Genomic DNA, 20,330 nt, shown 5'->3' with positions numbered 1-20,330 from the left:
CAGTCAATAAAGGAGACGTAATTATAAAGGCACAGTCAACGTGATGAACAACGAACTAGAAAAAAAGCCCAGCGTGTTTCAACTAAAGATGTGAAAGCTAATATTTCAACCGGACTCAGGTCGAGCAGTTCCACCGTTTGAACACAAGATGGCGCCATTGGCTGTCGACACATTGAACATTAAATACAGGACTGTATGTCCTTAAAACCACTTAAACATTAGCAGTAAAGTACAAATGTTTAACATGTTTTATAGAATTACAACTCATTTTACAGATAAGAGAACCCTCTGTGCAAAGAATGCATCAATCAAAATATAGGACCTTTATTAGGTTTTTGATAACTCAAATATAGTTTGATGTGATAATTTTGTAGATTAATGAGCAAACCTTTTTGCCCAGTTGTAACCACCAATTTCAAGACATTTCTATAGCACTTAAACAAAATGGTACTGGTAAATGTTTGTGATTTAGATCACATCACCCGTACTTCTGAAAAAGAAAATAAGTACATAAATAAATAAAAATGACTTGAGCTATCTTGAGCAAAAACTCCCAGGGTTTGTGTCTCTTTGTAAATACAAAAAGAAAAACACAAATTTCAGCTTAGACAATGGCTGAAATGTGTTTGTAGCTTTTATACATGTTGGCACTTCTGACTCATGAATTATATTTTTCTGAACATTATTTTCATAAAAATCCACATTTTATTGTTCTTCTTGACCAAACGAGGTTGAAAACACCACAGCATGCTCATCTTATCATTCTGCACTTGGTATTTGTCTCTTTTATTTTTTTAAAACAGGGTTCTGCAGTGATGCAGTGCTGTCCCTTTATTAGTCATACAATGTCTCTGTGCCAGCTTCTATTTCTTCCTTCTCTTTTCTTCCTTCTTTTTTTCACCCCCTAATCTCCCCTCCATATTGCCTCATTCTCTCTCACACATTTTTGTTCCCCTGTCATCCCCCAAGGTGACTTTCCTTCCTTCACAGACACTGCAGCTGTTCCTCGCTTTTGTTCTGAAAGGCCTGAGAGTGGATAAGAGATGAGAGAGATGCAGACCGGCAGCATAAAGAGAGGGAGAGAATCAGAGTGTGGAAAACGGAGGGGGGACTGATGAGATTATCACGCAGGTTGTGGAGAAATCGTCAGTTTTGACGAAGTTCAGAAATCAGTACGGCAGAAATCATTTGCACACAAACGCGCCACGTGCCCTGACAGATTTGTCAACATCAAGAGCTGCCCCCACAGATGCTTACCTGACTAACATGTTTCATCTTCATTAGCACTGGTGATTAGCACAGCTGTCACAATTCAGTGAAGGTTCTCTACAGTCAGCAATAAATACTGTGAGTAACTGGGACAGAGTGTCTAAATTTAGGAATCAGAGAAACAGGAGACAAAGATGGGAGATGTAAAAAAGAGAGAGAGGGAGGGACAGCAGAAAACAAGGGAGAAGGATTTGGACATCAGGGTTCAGCAGATAGGAGATGGAGAATATTCCAGTCTGTCCAGAACTTGAACCGAAACTGCAATAAGGATTAAACTCAATTACACTTTTCAGCATAAAGGCTCTTATAATAAGGATGAAACAATAACCATACTGTGTTTTAGGTTTTCTTTTATGGACCATTTTCTTCTAATTTCTTGATGATTTTAGAGAACTTAACATTTTTGTTGAACAATTAATATCTTACCTGTTGTATATAGGTCTTTCAATGACCTTGGTTCAGAGAAAAATGATTTAATTCTGACAAGATTGATCAGGATATTGTCCTAAAACATTTTCATTCTAAAAAGAAAATACAATAGTTCATACCAATGCTAGTTTAAAAACATTATACTGCTGTCAGTTTTGGCTCACATAGTTATATTGGCAGAAATATAAAGCTCCTGTCTGAAGTGTCCCAGGGTGCATCGGAAGGGCTACAGCTAGCTGCTGCTGCTTTTTTACATTTGCAAATAACCATAATATTTTTGTAAATAACCCAAGAATTAAAAAATGGAGGCAGAGTAAATGTTTATAAAATACAGATACACATACATACCTTTTCTATATATGCACGTCACAGCAGATCTTGCAGTTGTATGGATACTGTGTGTATGGAAAATGTGTAAATAAATTAGCAATTAGAAAAAGTTTAACAGTTGAATAAACAAAAACGGTGAGAATAAACATGTGTGAACTGATATAGACTTTTTAATACAGATTCTGCTTTGTTCTATACAATAGCACATATTATAAATCTTTTACAATACTAATATTTCCCTATACACATGGTTGTAAATGTAAATTACAGTGTACACACATACATTATTAACACAAATACACTTACATGTATCTTTTTATACTCTTTACCTCTCCAACTCGCTAGGAGTTTTTATCACAATGACTGGTTTTCTGTCCGGCAGATGATTGTGACCAAAGAAAGGGGTTTTTCTGACTAAAACCCAAAACAAACAATTAAGTATTTACATCCCTGAAAAATGTACATGAATACACAAGAATTATTGTCTTCCTGTTTGGCTCACAACTAGTGTAAAAGGGGTGAGAGTGAAAGAGGATATAGCCCAAAGCCCAAAGAGCTCTCCAAGTCTTGAGTTCATACAAAGTTAAAAGTGGACTTTATCTACTTTAGTGACATAAACCGTAGTGGTCTACTCTAACACCCATAATACAACAGCTGATTGAGGGCTGGTTACATTTCTTTTTAGTCCAGCAAGTTTGAAAACGAGACACAAAGCCCTGAGGAGAAAGAGAGATACAGATATAGTGTAACATGTCCAGTTTGTAGTTCAGAGGCTGTTTTTCTCTGTGGTCATTCAAAATGCTGTCCGAAGAAAACAAAAAACAGCCATGTGAAACAACTAGTTCACACGAGGACATGTTCCACGTCAGTGGTTGTTGTTTTCATGCTGGGATCCCTTTTGTGTTTATGGTTGCTAGTTAACCAGCACTGGCTTTACACCATTTTTAAAAAAAGGTTTTCACAAAGTATTGCCCTTTAATTATCTCTTTAAAACCGTAGTGATGAAGTTCCAGTAGTATTACAGTGTTCTTTTGTATACACATAAATACAAATGCCCCAAATAAATATCTTATTTTTGAAGGTTCTGTAGCCCCTGTTGTTCATCAGAAGTTTTCTGTTAAATTTTCTCCTTTTAATCCACAGGATCGTGCAAAATTTTTAAACCACCCCTAAATTGTTTGTACTTTGCTTCCAAGGAACCCAGCTGTCTTGTAATCTTTTAAAGTAATCTTGATCAATAGTTTTCCAGGATTTGTACTTTGACTGAGTTTCAGCTCATTTTTTTTCAGTTCTTGTAACCGACCATGACAAAATACTACAGAGGGACTTTTCAGGACTCACCTTGTTGATGATAAGATACTATTTTATGCCTCTCAGTGTTATCTTTGGTCTTTTCATAGATTCAGCTCAAGAAATTAAAACAAAATGTGCTTTTGTGACAAAGGGCCTAAAGATCCAATTTAAAATTGGTTTGTCTGTCATGCGTTGACACAAAGTTGGTTCATTCCTTGAGTTTCAGAGCCGTTTTATGTTTAAATGATTAATAGGCCAGATTTACAGTAAGTAGCTCAGCAAACAAACAAAACTTTCCCCTGAAAAAGGTCCCTTAGAGGTACTGAAAATGAGTGCCAAATCAGTCAAAGTTTGAAGAAAATCGCTAAAAAGCCTTCAGAAAGTCTGAGGAAATATTGCCCACTTTAAAAGCTTACATGACAGTCTGCCTCCTCAGAAACAAATTACAAAGAAATGAGGGATGACTCAAGACATTTGCACATCACACAATAAACAAGAAACCATCAATTCTGTGTTCACATTCTCTTTGTTCATATCTTAGGGGTCATTGCTTTGTTCACGTTTTATTGCACGTATTCCTAGACAAACACAAACATTTCTTCATTTACGCAATGGCACATTTATTGCACATGAGAATGCACAAATTTGTGAACATACAACCTCAAACCACACAACCGTACATTGTCATAATTGTAAAAGTGTTTTTGAAAAAACAAACAAACAAACAAACAAACAAAAACATGCCTTTTACCTTTATTTCATACACAATCTGAAATGTAGTATGGTGCTGACTAGAAATCACATAGAAATGTTTATTTAGTTTTTGCTTTTTGTTGTTGTGAATTTTTTTTTGTTTGTTTTTGCTGTTTAATTTTATATAAGCCTGTAAACTTTGCTATACCCTTGAAAGATATATTTTTGTAAACATATAGCCAAACTATATAGTCAGCACCATAACAACATACTAATAACTCAATTAAGGCATGAAAAAAAGAAGAAAAGAAACAAAGTCCTCCATTTATATCATCGTCACTGAGAACATCTGTGCAGGTAGATACTTGTGTGCTTTCACAGATAGTGACTAAATGCAGATAAGTGTGCACTGAGTGTTTGTGTGTGAGTGTGTAACTGTGCATATGTACATGCACATGCAGTTAAAAGTGCACACAGGACCGATATTGTATTGTATGTATTTGCAGTTATCTATCCCTTACTTTACATGAAGGGTGAACACTAGTATTTTAAGTAGTCATGGCTAGGTTGTCATAATGCTTGGCTATTGTTGCCATAGCGACTCATAAGTAGTCCAAGGTGGACTAACAACGGCCTATGTCAGGAGAGCAAACAGCAGCTCTGAGAAGAGCTCAAGGCTCACCTGTTCCTCATCTGCAGAAAACCAGAGGCCATGGGGTTTGTCCTGACCTTTGTAAACAAACTCCTGCTCATTTGTCCTCACACCCACACACAAGTACTCACACAATCCATCTCCATCAGCTTAGTAAGATACAAACAATTTTTTAAAGTCACACAACCCTCTCAGACATGCAACTGCACTTCGAAGACTGGTCTCATTCTCTCACTGCTTCTGTGAGACATCGATCAGTGCCGTCACTGGCCTCCATCCTTGACTTGCGACCCTTTCTCTGGCCTCCCCCCTCCACCCAAGAGTTATGAATCACGGTCCCCCCACTGGGAGCCGGGTCCACCTGCAGAAGGGACACCACCCTTTTCTTCACTCGTGTTTTGAGGGCACGCCGCAGTTTCTGCCGGGTGAAAGCATAGAGCAGAGGGTGAAATATGGTGGTTCCATACGCCATGGCCAGGAAGCACAGACGGAGCTCCACTAGGCCATCACTGGGACCCATACAAAGGATAAGAACATTGACCGCAGACAGAGGGGCCCAGCAGCCCAGGAAGGTGGATATGATGATGAGGGACATTTTCAAGACACGACGTTGGCGCTCCCGTCGGTCCCTGTGTCTGCGCACCGCTCGTCTCAAAGCGATGATAGCAGACACTGAGGCCTGCACACCCATGGATGAAGCAGGCAGAGGTGTGGAGGCGTGGGTCTGAGCGGACACTGTAGGGGGAGTTGGAGAAGCTGGGGTGGCTGGTGTGGTTGCAATGGGGGTGGTAGCAGCAGTGCTGACAGTGGTTACTGTAGCACCGCTGTCAGACAACCCTTGGGGCATGGAAGAGAGCGGCGGGGGTGATGTTGGTGTAGGGGTGGCAGAGGGGATAAGGGGTGGATGATTGAGGTTCTGGTTCTGATTGGAGGACACTGTTTCAGTTGGCAGGTTCAGGTCCTTCCTCCTTCGCCTCCTGCAGCGTATCCTGCAGGTCTTGTCCTTTGAACGTGTACTCCTCATCATATGGGAGCCAATGCGGATGTTGAGGGCCTGTAAGATCCTGGAGTAGGTGAACAGCATGACTACCACAGCTATGAAGAAGCAGGGCACTTGAAGTAATAAGTGGTAATACATAGCCATGCCTGTGTAATACCCTTGCCCTCCAACACACAGCAGAGTCCTGTTCTGCCATACTGGCAGAGGGTGGTGTGAAGGAGACGAAGGCAGGGTGGAAGGTAATAAAGAAGGAGAGATGGAGGAAAAAATGGGCGTCTGTCCAGTAGTGAGTTCTGACTCATTGCTTTGCCTCTCTGGCTCGCCGTCCTCACTGTCCTCAGCTGCTGAGGAGAAGAAGTCCCCTTCAAGAAAAGGCAGGAAGAAAACAGCCAGAGACACAGCCCACACCGCTGCCAGGAGCAGTGCGGCTCGTCTGGGGGTTAGCAGACGACTGGCCGGACGCACTGAGATGTCGTAACGGTCCAAACTAATCACTAACACATTGACTGCTGTGGCCACACTCGTGAAAGTGACACAGGCTTCATGAAAGCAACAAAGTGTGGCCAGGCTGCTGACTCCATTTTCATTTGCTGGTACAAGGATCACAGCGACCGTCAGAGGCAAACAGAGCACGCACACCAGTATGTCGAGCACATGGAGGTTGACTGTGACCAGGTTGCTGACTGAATCCACCAGGTTTGACTGAGCGCAGTAGAGCACAAGTACTGTCAGGTTGCTGCTGAAGCCCAACACAAGCTCCAGCATCAGAACAGTGGTTAAAGACACCTGAAAACCAAGCGGGTACGGTGTGCTCCAGCCTTCCTCCACGCCCACCTCCCCCCCTCCATCCAGCAGGCCTACCCCCTGACCATCGCTGGTCTCCAGGAGGTCACGATAGCCTTCAGTCTCCATTGATGCCACAGCAGTTCTTCATGCATAGCAACATCGGCCTCCAAACCAGACCATGGTCTAGGTGTCCTTTTCCTCTGACTCGAGGGAGACAGCGGTGAAGCTGTGGTTGTATCTACAAAACAGAAAACAGAGAGAGAAAAAATGTGAGAAAAAAAAAACAGAAGAAAAGGGACAGAGAACAACCAAACACTGCAGCACTCAGCTTGCCTCATGATGTTTTTTTCCAAAATATTACTGTACAACAAGTTCAAGTTGACACACTGAGATAAAAGCGATGTTGGTACTCTTTAGAAGAGCCATGACCCCTGATCTCTCACGGGGCTCAGTTAAAGTTCAAAATGTAAACTGTGATGATGTTTCAGAGAGCAGGACTTCTGTAGGAGATTTACAAAAATGACTCTGTTTGGGTCTTAAACGGATAGATCAGAACTCTATGGAGTTGATAGTCAGCTTTTTACCTAGAATCAAAAAATACTAGGATCATTGTCAAAGTGAATTATCTGGCAGGGTTTTCTTGGGGAAGTCAAGCTAATAGTGAAGAGTGTAGCCAAGACCAAAGTAAATTATTGTCATCTTAAAACAACAACAGTCTTAAACATTTCATAGCAGTTTAGGAATATGTTTTTGTACAAACCTTTAGCAAATTAAAGCAAGCTCTATTTTATTGATTTTTGCACTTTACTTTACCAACACATACTGTAGTTATGTTGAAGCTGAAAAATTCAAGTTACACTCAAACTTTATTTAATTTGAACAACAACAAATGTTTTATTTATGTTACTAATGAGTCATACAGCATGTTTTGAAAGAAATGTTTCACACAGACCATTGCTGGTAACCAACCAGAGGCTGACTCAGTCTTCAGCATAAATAACTACAGGCTTCTATGTAAAAACCTGTCTAATGCTAAAATGACACTGGTGAAAAAGTTTATAAAATAAGAATGACATAAAATACTGAAATATTGAGTTTGCAGTCGCTTTAAGACCGATTTGGTTTTGGCCCCGCTCAAAGAAGATTCCATCTGTCTGGTATTTTAAACAGGATTTCAACAATTCATTGGGGATTTTACAGTTTTTGTTAATCTTACAAGTGTTATAATATACTGGATTATGTTGCTAAAGAAGCAACCTTCTTTTTTGAGCATGAGTGGGTGCATGCTTATCTCACTCTTGCTCAACGTGCATCATAGGGTTCAGAAACTGTGTATGCAGGCTAAAGTGTTTGAAGATGATAAGGAGTCATACTGAGATGTCAGTGACTTACAACATGACGTCTATAGTTGTTTGTTCTCATAGCAGGTGTCTTAATTATCAACAACCAATCTTGTGAGGACAACAAAAGCCTACAAATTTTTTTTTTTTTTTTTTTTTTTTACAGACAATTGCCAGCTTCTGTCTTCACAAGGAAAGGCGGCAAGGACAATGTTGGACAGTACATTTCATGTCAACACTGTAGGTATACAACAAAAGGTGGAAGAAGCTAATAGTTTTCACACAGAGACATAATGATGACAAATGGTTCAATGATCCATGGACAGTACAGCACAAAAAATGCTATCAGGGAAAGTGCAGCACCACTGATGTTGTCTCTCCACACACATCCTCTTTCTCCTTCTTCTCTTCTCACATTTCTCCCTGTTTTGCTCCTGTTACAAGCTGGTGAATTCTTTACACATGGGAAAGAACAATAAGTTCAGAAGAAACCTTCCAGATATAAGGTAAGAAACAACAAAGGATCCATTTGTACCTGAAAAAAAGAAGTAAGAGGTATTTAGTTGACCCATTGTCTTTGCTGTCAGCCACTTCTGCCACAGCCTTTGGTCACACCCTCCTGTTCTCCATTTTCCATTTGTTTTACTTCACAGTTTTCCCTCCCATTTTATCACGTGGAAAGGACCTGAAGGAAGAGCAGGACTCAGTGTGGAACAGTGGTCTATCTTAATTCACTAATGGGTTTCATGGGGTTTGCGGTGGTGCTGGAACATTGATTTAAAGCATCATCGACCTGCCAATTTAACAAGCCTGAGGAAAGGAAGCACATGAACACACTCCCTTTCACATCCTCTCCTGGGTACTCATCTCATTTTGAGCGTTGCAAAAACAGTTGTGAATGTGTTCATTTATTTGGTTTTGACACCAGTTACAGATTTTCTTATCCTTTATTAAAAATATGAATACAGGCTTCATTAGTATTTGTAGCCTTACCTTGGTCTAAAGTAACAGACTTATATTATACATTATTATATATTGATCATCTAATTTGAGTCTTGTCATAAAAAGTTTTTAAAACAGTTTGCGATGCTAAATCATCAATGTCTTTTATGCTTGATCAGTATAGGTCATAAAATTGTGCTACGGAATATCATGGTGCAGAGAACAGAAAATGTAACATTTAAAAGTCAGTCAATTTCACCAGTTTTAGAGGAAGTTACAAGTCAAGCAGTGTCCTCCAGCTCATGTTTCTGTTGCCATGAGTACTGTGATAAAAGACACTGAGCTATAAGTCAGTGGCTTATAGGATATAAGCAGAAGTACAAAAGCAAATAGAAATTTTTTTTCTCGAGTCATCTTTTATTTCTTTCTAAATTTCTTTTCCCGTTGGACGTTCTGGCAGTAGACCATTTTCTGAATGTTATTTTTCCACAGATTTCTTGTCAACAAAACAATGAGTAGTCTAATTAGCTGTGGAATTTTGCAGTCACTGAGTTGATCCATTTTTATCAAATATCAGGCCATCACTCGTTTCTTCCTATTCTCCTGCAAATAATTACAAGATGATTGTGTATTGAGGAGGCAAAACAGCTTTCAACAACACTCTTTTTTCCATTTTATAAAAAGGAAAAACAAAGGACTCACAGCGAGTTCCGTAATAAAGGATACTCCGAACTCTGATGAGCTGATAAGAGCCACAAAGGCGCTCAGACAAAAGAGTAGAAAAGCTTCAAGTAAGAGCAAATGTCAAATGCCCTTCATGGAAGCAGATGTGACACTGACCCGTAGGCAGTAAAAGTCACAATATTCCAGTTTGTGCACGGACAGAGGAATGAAATAGGAATGAAATTAACACAATTAGACAGGGTGGTGAACTTTCAGTAGCTTCTGCAATAATCAGCAGTGTTTGTGGTTTTCAGTGTGCAGATAATCAAGTTCATCTTAGGTTGCAGCTTAATCTTGTGCAGTTTGTAGCTGTGGTAACTGAGAGAGAGGGCAAAGACACGTAGAAGCTGTTGCACCGCAGTGTGTGAAAATCTTTTGTATTTTTAACGAGTCTTTCCCGGTATTGTTTTCCACTTGTTGCAATCCTGGAAAGTGTTCGGGTATGAGCAAGCTGGTGCACTGGGTGGTTGTGAGTTGGGGAAACAGAATATGGCTAGAAACAAGGTGAAACTGCAGAGTTGATGACATCCTGTCTGTGATTTTTCAGGTCAGACAGAAAGACAAAAAGTAAAAGGACCAAGTGAAACTTCAGATACACACAGTAAACATTACTCTAAGACATGAGCCAAACATACAGACATACAAATTTTATGACAGCTTTGTTTAGCTTTGCAGCAGCACGGTTGAATAAGTGTCACATCATAAAAAATGACATCATCGCAGTCATAAAGTGGGTCCTCTTGCACCCATCCAACAACAGTTTAATTTATATATTACAGCAATTGTTCAGGTCTTTTGAAGTGAGGTTCTATAGAAAGGTCATGAAAAACTAATATCTTACCTGTTGTAGATAAATATTTAAACAACCTCAGTTTGAAGAAATAGAGCTCAATTCTGATCAGATTGATGAGCTAATAACTAGTTAGAGTGGGGCCAAGACCAAAAGGGACTTCTGCCATCTTAAAACAACTTCAGCCCATTTCAAAAGCTCTGAACTCTCCATTTTAAGGCTAAATAAACTGGTTATTTCAGTGCACTAATACTGAGTAACCATCACCTAAGGGTTGGATTTAAAGTTTCTAGATATTTTCATGACATCTGTTGTCTTTTTTTTACTGTAGAGTCTTTGATTTGCTCCAGAACAACAAGCTGACAGTGTCCACCTCCCTGCTGTCAGGGTTATTATAAGTGTCGGGAAGGAGATGACAACTCGTCAAGTTTCTTTTCACAATATCACAGGAGTAAACACTAAAGCACATTGTGTTGTCAGTGTGAAAAGGTTGTTCCTGTTTCTTTTTTTTTCCAGGAGAATTTCATTCGTCCTGCTCACACATACACACAAGTTATCTATGTATTTAATTTGCACTCCTGACAACACAATGTCTGCCCGAGGCTTGATTTCTTTTCTGAGCACAAAAACAAACAGAAGGCCTTATTTTGTTGTTCTTGGTAGCTTATAACACAACACTGAGTAGAAGTATTTTTGGGCACGACAGAAATGTCTTAATGAAATAACACAGTACTCTGAGAGGATAAGAGATCACTGCTCCCATTTTTTTTACTAACCCTAAATGCATAAAATTTAAGTGGCCTAAAGAACAAGAACTCAAACCACAGAAACTCATAAATACAGTAAAATGTCATTTCTGTTATCCCAGAGCCACACTTGACTTGACAGGGAGGCTGCAGTTCAAGGTCAGCGCTCCTTTCTGATAAACAACATAGGTTTCTCATTCACGACTGAAACGAGGCAGAGGGACCTTATTAAATCTGGCCCTTTGTGTCATAACTGCTGTCCATCGGGCCGCTGCTGCTGCATGTCGAGGTCTCAACCTGCTGCTCTTGAAAGTGCTCCACTTTCCATGAGGGCACGCTCACATTTTCACATCAATCCCTGACAGTCTAGACATGACTGTTTGAGACTTGTGACAGCTTGCTAATTATTAAATAAAGGCCTGCAACAAAAACTATATGTGCTCTGATTGCATATTTTTAGGCAAAGAAGCAATTTTAAAACACTTTTAGAATATTGTGGCTGAAGAATTCATATGGAGTGTCAGTAGGCAGGTCAAAGTTTACATTAAAAGCTTTCACATGAAGCAGTAGTACTCATATTTATGCAGGAAAAAGTCAAATCATCTTTGCTTTTTAAATCGCAGATTTTGACTTATCTTGTAGTTGAAGTTTTGGAATTAGACCAGAAGAATTGTGAGTCGGAGTCAAAAAGCTTCAGGATACTTTAAGCAGCCTCTTTGTATACAAAGATACAGAACAGCAGAGGCATTGCTATGTTGAGAATATAATGAAGAAGTAAATAACTGGAAAAATAATGATGTGAAAAGTATTTAATGTAGTATTTGTTCAAACTGCTATGATTTTGTTTAGATTTCGGTTATTTCAGAAAGAAATTTGCAACCTATATGGACCAAATTTTGATCAGCTGTTTGCTTGAATTCTCACTGATTCTTCAAACTAGGATTGCGCTAGCTGCTTTCTGCTGCAGGTAAGATACTGACTGCTCATAATCTGTTCCTTTTTTACTGTGGCCTTTTTTGACACTGACTATCAACAATAAAATGTTGAAAATTTTACTTTTTTTTGACATTTCAGTGTATGATGTCTCTTTTTTGCCAGTTTTACTAGAATAATAATATACAAAGCTATCTAATTCTGCCCATTTTAATATGGAGTATTCAATGTAAGCCTTATTCTCTCACACAACACAAAAACATATCACTAAAAATGATTCAGTATCACAGAAAAGCAAGCTTATACGATTTAGTCATAAAATGCAGACAGAAACAAAAACAAGCCCAAATATTTCATTAATTAATGGATATACATACAGTATAGCACATGACAGTTTATTTTATGTTAGTCTATTCTTTCCTGCAGCAAGATTTTTTTTATACATTAATTAGTAGTCCTGTTGCTTTTTTCCCCCAGCTGTTGAAAACTACCCAGCTTGGGTCCACATTATGGATGGGGATTATCAGAGCTGTTTACTAAGGGCAGACAGTATTTCTAGATTGAAACGCTGAATAATAATCATAAAAAAGAATCAGAAATTCATCTCCCTTCAGTCAGGCTATGCCTCACCTCTTCCATTTTTAACTTTTCAAGTGATGCCACTAACTACCAGACAAACCACACTAACCACATACCTCCTTGGTAGATGTAACAGCAACCAAAGCAGATAGAAAATAAATAAAAAAAACTGGTACTTACTGTTATATTACTGTAAGTGCCAGCATGTGTGACTATGAAGACAAAATTATAGTAATTATGTTTTTTTCAGTTAATACAGAATTGTCTTCTTTTTTGTAAAACTGCAAAATGTTGGTACAAAACAATGAGAAGCTACTACTCCTTGATACTTTGAGACTGACACCAAAAATTTACATTTAGTCAAGAAAAGGAATCAGAAGAGAGAGTCAGGAATGAAGAGTACTGAATGAGGAAAGCGAGAGAAAAAAAGAGAAAGCAAAGAGGGTTGATGGTGCATGCAGCACGCTGAGTCATGGCCGTCTTAGGTTTTCCTAATGTCCGCAGTGAGACAATCGATCAAAGGCTTAATTTTCCCACTCAATTCATCTAGCTGCACTAACAGCAAGCAGCCTCCAGCTGGGCAGCAGGAACCCTGGCAGGTTCCCAACAAACCAGCCTGGACAGGGGAGCAACACCAGCAGCTCAACGAGAGCAACACCATCCCAACCTGATGTGCTTCGAATCAGTTGTTTCAAGCCTGTGAAACTTCAGGTGTACGGCTGCACCAAATGAGAGGAAGGAAAACAAGCTAACACTGGTTACTGAAATGCAATTCTTCACGAGGCCAACATACCTCTCGTAATATCAGAAAGATTTCAAATGCTCTATCGTAAATCGTGCTGATCTAACCAGAGTCATACAAGCTCATCATGCTGTTCATAATGCTCCTGCTATCTGCCACTCACCCACACAACCTCCCACTGCCAGCCCACGCCTCTGCACTCACTCCCAGCCTGTGTGCTCCCCGCAGATCCGGCAAAAAGATGGATTGCTGTTTGAGGTGAACGACATGTTGTGCGCTTAAGAAAGGGCTGAGTCCCATCGACACTTACGCCTGAGACAAGTTGAGGAGAAAAGGGATGGAAGCAGCAGCAGGTGAGATAACACCAGGAGAAAGGTGCAATGAGGGAATGATGGATGGAAGGAAGGCTAAGGGCAGTGCAGATGGATGCTAGGTTGTGTGCTCACTGGAGAGGAATGTTTGCTCCTTGCTCTCCACTACTATCCATCTCTCTCCTGAACAGTCCAAGTCGTGCCTCCTCGCCTCCCCCCTCTCCACCGTGCATTGAGAAACCTGCACATGGCTCTTAGCTTTAATATGTTTGTGTAATCCCCTCAGATCGTTCGGTGGTTTTTAATATTAAAATAGCTCTTCATAATGAATCAGTTCATGCAGACTCACAGAGAATCCTCAAATTAGATCAGAGACTTCATTTCTGACTGGCTGCTTCTGGACCAGAATATCAATACAGAAGCAATTTGACTGGTTAATTATTACAGCCTGTAATCTATAGGTACGGCTATGTATAGAAATAGGACCTTAGTCCCCGGACAGCTTTGAGCCAGAGGGTGTGAAGTATCATTACCACCTGACAGTGAGCTCAATGGATTTCATTTGGCTGTGCCATTTTCTTTAAAAAAATAAATAAAAAAAAATAAAAAAACACCCCACTCTTTATTTTTTACCAGCTGTGACGTCCAAAGCACATCATTTTGCTATTAAATGCACCTCCCATCAATACGAGCTCATCGTGGCTGTTGAGCAATCACCGCTCTTCAAATAAAACCCTAAAAAACAAAAAAAATAGTCATCCAAGAGTGAAAGCTTGCAAAATGAGGATAAATTGAGTCTGAAAAAGTGGAGCCTTTCACGTACGTCAGAGCTCCTGGAGGCTTTTTGCTGTCATTGAACAGAATAGCTGTGATTAGTAATGATGTAACACACACAAAGAAGAGGCTAAGTAAAACAGAGAGATAAAGCAGTGCTCATGTGTTTTATACTAATAAATAACACCTTTATTTTTATATGTGCTGCGAATCGATTGTTTGTGATTAGAGGCGTCTGCCACCATCTCAAATCTCCCCATGAGCTCTGTCCTTAATAAAGTCTGAATTGAATCAAATGGCACTCGCCATCAGGTGTTAGATTAATTGTCCGAATGCAATCATCAAACTGAAATAGCCTTTGTGTCGTTTCCACCTGTGTTGATTTGTATTGTGCTGGAGTGTGGCGAATAAATAGTCGAGTCACAGAATGAGGTCTGCCGCCATGTTAATGGCTCTCTGGTGACATATAACACCAAACCAGCAGCTGTATGATATCAGTTCAGCAATACCTTTGACCTGAACACATGATGTACACTGGAGCACTGAAAATCTCACACAAACAGGAGCTGGTAACCTTAGACAGGGAAAGTAGTTTACTCCTCTTTTGTTCTGCTTTTTATATTAAAGCTCAGCTTGTGAAAATTGAATTGAATTGAGAACAGAGCTTCATCAAAATCTGAAACTAAATAATAAAAAAAAATTAGATCATCACAATATTTTCAAGTAAGGCATCAAATTTAACCAGAGACTGTACAATACAAACTGTATCTTACTGTTTAAAAATGTAAGGAAATGAGAAATACTGCCAAACCAAATGTTTTTTTTCTTTAGACTTTTTCCAAATGTGTGCATAAAAAATGTCCCTACATGTTTACAATTTACTATCTTAAATTTGAATCACTGCTGCTCTGTCTGACTGGATAAGAATCTGGATAATGAATGCTTCCTTTAAGTTATGGTAGAAAATCATGAAGCTTTTCAGTTCTGTCTGTGGGCAGGGTTGTAAACGACACGTTCTTTTTAAACTTAAGACTCTTAGCACATTGTTTCTTGGCACATTCGAGTCTTAGATCAGTAGAGCAGTGTGAGACCAGTTGTGAGAACATTTGTGGCTCTGCTGTTATGCTTTATACAATAAAACACAGTATAAAACAACATGCTGCAATATGAAATGATTTAAAAACAACCTAGACAATATGCAATGAACCAATACAGTACAATAAATAATGATAAAATACAGCACACTATGATATGATGCCCATTATCTTCAATAAAAATTCACAAAGGCCTGCAGAGTGCATGTCTGTAAAGGTTTATGATTATTTCTACTTACATGTGAAACTAAGAAACTCTTTATTTTAACTTTAAGTGCTAGCATTTTTTCTAAAATGTAGAAAACAGGAATCCATTTAAGAGTAAATAGCAACAATCCTACAGCCTCTCATGCTCTTTTAAGACTCTTTGAGTTGTTCAAGATTTTCATGTGACAATCATAAACATGTAATGAAGGTGTGTCAGTAAGCTGTCACATTGGGTTTTTAGATAATTTTTTTTCTACACTCACAGTTTAAATTTTAGCTGATCTGATTGCTCAAGTATTCTTTTTTTAATTTTGGCGTAATGCTTTCCTGTGCAGACTTTAATAACCTCCTCTCTCTCTCTGCACGGGTGTAAACTCTCCACAGGAAGGACGAACACACAGGAGTTCATCCAGACTGGATAGAAACCTTTGTTTTCCCTCTCAGCTTTTCTCTTTTAATGACAGCCATGCCAATTTTCTTTACTCAGGGATTGTTTTATCAGGCTCGTACCTCTGTGGGCCTGGCGGCTTCTTTCCATCTGCGAATGGAAAGAAGCCGCCAGCCCACGGAAAGGAACAAGGCCGCAATTACTGTGGATTCTGGAAAGACTGTGCCGCTTAAAATGAAAATATAATTTTTATTGTAATCAAACAACTTATCTGGGTCCAGATAAAGCCTGAATTGGGTACAAATCTGGACCACGATTTGGAGACCCCTACCATTTGCTATGATACAATACAATAATGTTTTACAATTGTATACAGTACATTACAAAATGATACAATACAGTAATATGATAATAAGATATCATATAATACAACACAGTGCTATATAAAATGATACAGTATGATAGGGTACAATACAAATACATGTGATGCAATGCAATATGATATATGATGTACATTATGTTCCTTTTGGGGAAGTTATTTTATTTTACTGTCTCAATTCTGGCATGTGTGCAAGCACTGCTGTACAAATACTCCTCCATCCACCCCCTTGATAATAATATTGTTTCATAGCACAGCAATAAACACTCCAGAAGTCATCTTTAACATGACAAGTAACTATGCAGTACTCAGCAGAGCAGTGATAAAAAAATAAATAAAAAAAGAAAAAAATCAATCGTAATCAGGACAGTTTTGGTCTCACGCAGAACTAACCTTCAGCTTCAATTCAATTAGACCCTGTTTCCATTCAGAGCATGCAGAGAAAGGACTCTCTATGCACCAGATCTCTGAAGCATATTCTCACAACTCTATTTTCGTGAATGGCTAGGTTTAAGAGAATTGGAGAGCAGATAAAAAAAAAGGTCTGAAAATAACAAAAAGAATACATTTGAAGGCCAATCGAAAGGAGCTGTGGAGAAAACTGAGCTGATAAAAAGAAACACAGGAGGAAAAATGAAAAATGCTGATGTAGTCAGTACCAGGTTGAAATGATTAAACTATTTCACTCTGGAGGGCAATTAGATCTCAATTATTGCCATTTATCTCCTGCAGACGGGACATGATCGGCCAAGAGAAGAGAGCTTCACCGCAGGCATCTGCGCTATCATACCACGATGACAGATAAAGGTCTAACCTCCAGGGGATAGAGACCGGCACGTCCCTCGATACATGATCCTGTGCATGCAAGACTAAGGGACTCATTTTCTTTTAAGAAGCGTTTAAATAAAGGCCTTCAGGTGAGTCTCAGAATCATTTCCACCTTGTGTCTGCTGGCTTACTGTAGCAGGTGTGCGAGCAACATGACAATTTACATGGTAAAATATTACAATCAAATCTAAAACACAAACAGGAAAACAGATGCTGCTCTTCAGCTGGGTGTCCACTACAAGTCTTTGTTTGTACAATTTTCTTTAATACCGTGCCTTTTTTCTCTTGATAGTCTGTTTTTCCATGATCCCCAGTTTTCTGCTCTTCTAGTGCACACTTTCTTCCCTCTATTTGCTCTTTATATGTGGTGGTTTCAATAATCACCTTCTCTCCCTTTTGCGTGTTCCAGTTTAGAGCAGAGATCACTTTGAGATGTCTGTTTCCTTGCTCTGACACCTACTTTACCGTGTCGATTCGGAAATAAAGTTAAGTGTTCTTTAATTTCACACAGTGTGCATTGTAAAGTAGGGTGAGCAGTCACATCCATCACTAATCAATAAATCTGTGGACAAGGCCACTACTGTTGTTTGTTGGGTTCTGACTTTTCCTCTCTTGTTATGAGGCTGCTTCCTATTATGTGTCTGATGATTTTATGCAAAAAAAAAAACAAGACTTTTAGGTTAGAAATAAAAAAAAAAAAACTTCTTTCTGTGTCTTTGGTCAATTGAGCAAAAATGTATTGCTCCAGTACTGCAAATATAAACCTTTTTTTGCTTTCCTTCACAGGTACACACAAATCAGAGACTTTTTTTTTAAAAAAGCAGTAGAGCATCTCTTACATAAATCTTGCATGCTTTTCTCACACGCCAGCCCTAAAATTCCCTCAGCAACTGCCTCGGTGTTGTTCTATAAAAGGTAAATAAGACCTCTCAATCAGCGTGTCACATCAGAGGTACAGTACTCCGTTTCTCACTGCAGCCGAAACAAAATATGACAGCTTCCCTCAGCTGAGCTGCTGCTTCTTTTAGCTGGAGAGTGACACGCGTGTGGTGGAATGTTTCCCCACCAGCAGCATCAAAGCTTCTCTGCTTCTCTATAAATACATTTATAGATGCAAACCAACAATGACCCATATGCAAAGCAAATGCTCTAGCTGACAGTGAAGGGAAACAGACATCTGTGTGGGATTCGCACCTCTCAGATGTGCATACAGTTGTGCAAAAACATACACAAACAAATATATGTTTTACCCCACTTTTTTAGTATTCTGTGTGTCTATCTTCAGTGTTCTCCTTCATTTCAAAATAAGATGGGTAGTAGTTTTATTACAATTACTGCATACTGAGTTAAAAATCAAAGAAGTACAACTAATAATATGTTTGTGTTCACAAGAAGCACCGTTCAGCTGCATTTTCAACATTTGAGTCAGATAACTGCAAGATGATGTCCTGTATATGTCTGGTCTTTATCTGCATTTAATTATCTGACATAACAACTAACGGTTATCGGGCTCCTCTCTTGTAGAGTTACATTTATTAGTTCTCATTATTATGAAACACGTGGCGCTGGGTAAGTTAATGAATCTCAGGAAGTCTGACAAAGCAGGACGAAAATGCAATATTTCCAGAGAATTTCATAAACACTGTAGGCAACAATATCTGGAATGCAAAGATAAAACAAATAAACCCAAAAGTTGATTAAAAACGGTCGTCAAAAAGACTTGAAGACATAATTTGTTTAATCGTATAAGCTGCCACATGGCAAAAACACCATGAAGACATTTTAGACAGTTCTAATATTATGCTTTCGAGTCGCAAGGGAAAAACAGCCTTCCTTCATTCTTATGATACAGCACAACTAATATGAAATGACATGGGTTTAACATATTCAGTAACTTCGCATGATGATGCTCTGCAGGTGCAAAGTTTCCCAGAAACCCATCACAAAACGCTGCTGCACCAACTGCACTCTCGTTTCCAAGCTTATCAACGACAGAGCAGTCCTTCAAATTCATAAAGATGCAGAGAGGAACCCCAAAAAAGCCACACAAAAATAAAAATAAAATAAAAAAACTGAAAACAAACAACAAAATCCAAAGACAGAAACAATTTTACCATCAGCTTAGACACAATCAGCCAACAGATTAATATTTAAAAAATACTTTAAGCTTAGCAAATGCAAATATTATGTCAGACAATGAATATTTTAACATGCTGCAATAATACAAGCTTTTGCGGACTGGTGTCCCTCAGTAAACAATCCCCTTAAAGTCCTGCTCTCATGAGGTTATGACAGTTCAAGACTTCCACATGAGGAGCAGCACACAAGGCAATTAACACGTGAAAAACTTGAGTCAGCCACTGCTTTTGAAATCATCAAAGGGGCCACCTCCATGTTAGGCATCAAGCGTTCATGGAGCACATCAACAGTCTGAGGGAAACGGATCACTTAGACAGGGCTTTTGTTCAAATCTCCAGATTAATACGGATTTTTTATTTTTTATTTTTTTATTTTTAATTTATTAGCAGCTTTATCCATAAATGCAAACAAAAGATAGAGAAGCCTCTCTGAAAGTCTGCATGTTGGTGCTCTGTCCCTTGTTATAAATCCTAACAGTTTCTTGTGTCAAATAGCAGAAGATGGTCTGAATATCTCAGAGCTCTGATCCTGTCCTCTCTCACTGTAATTTCCCCCCCTCATCAAAATCATGATGCGACTTTTTTTCTTTCTTTCTTTCTTGGATATTTGCCTGCAGCCGTCATATAAAAAAAACGGTTCTCACGAGGAAAAAGGAAGGCTCGGACAAGAAGTGTTAAACTTACCAGTTTTTTGGTTGCCGGGGATCCCCTTTACATCCTACTGCAGGTGTCGGTGCGCTGCGCCTCCTCCAGCTCCGAACCCTCTGCCTCACTCCGGCGCTCTCCAGGACAGCCGGCTGTCAGCCACAAACGTGACCAGAATATTTTGCCTCCGTTTTGTCATAAATATTACAGCGGGAGGGGGTGGTGTGTGTGTGTGTGTGTGCGAGAGTAGAGAGGGGAGAAGGGGGGAGGGGTGGGAGACCCCTCCACGCCGTCTGCAGATGCAGAACGCGGCAGTCAG

General features: G+C 39.3%; 1 protein-coding gene across 1 annotated transcript; it reads right to left on the bottom strand.

Moving 5' to 3' along the window:
- Positions 1-3,920: 3,920 nt before the first annotated feature.
- LOC108235569 (G-protein coupled receptor 22) lies at positions 3,921-20,330 on the bottom strand. The gene is made up of 2 exons (XM_017415670.3): positions 20,051-20,330; positions 3,921-6,690 (listed from the first exon to the last, which is right to left on the bottom strand). Exon 2 carries the CDS (start codon positions 6,576-6,578, stop codon positions 4,890-4,892), a length of 1,689 nt encoding a protein of 562 aa, XP_017271159.1. The 5' UTR covers positions 6,579-6,690; positions 20,051-20,330; the 3' UTR covers positions 3,921-4,889.

Source organism: Kryptolebias marmoratus, linkage group LG4 (genome assembly GCF_001649575.2).
Source record: "Kryptolebias marmoratus isolate JLee-2015 linkage group LG4, ASM164957v2, whole genome shotgun sequence".
Taxonomy (NCBI): Eukaryota; Metazoa; Chordata; class Actinopteri; order Cyprinodontiformes; family Rivulidae; genus Kryptolebias; species Kryptolebias marmoratus.
Note: the sequence above shows the minus strand (reverse complement) of the source record. Positions and strands in the feature narration are given on the sequence as shown.

Coding starts and splice junctions, on each gene's coding strand:
- LOC108235569 (XM_017415670.3), bottom strand. CDS start 6,578: ATGGAGACTGAAGGCTATCGTGACCTCCTGGAGACCAGCGATGGTCAG.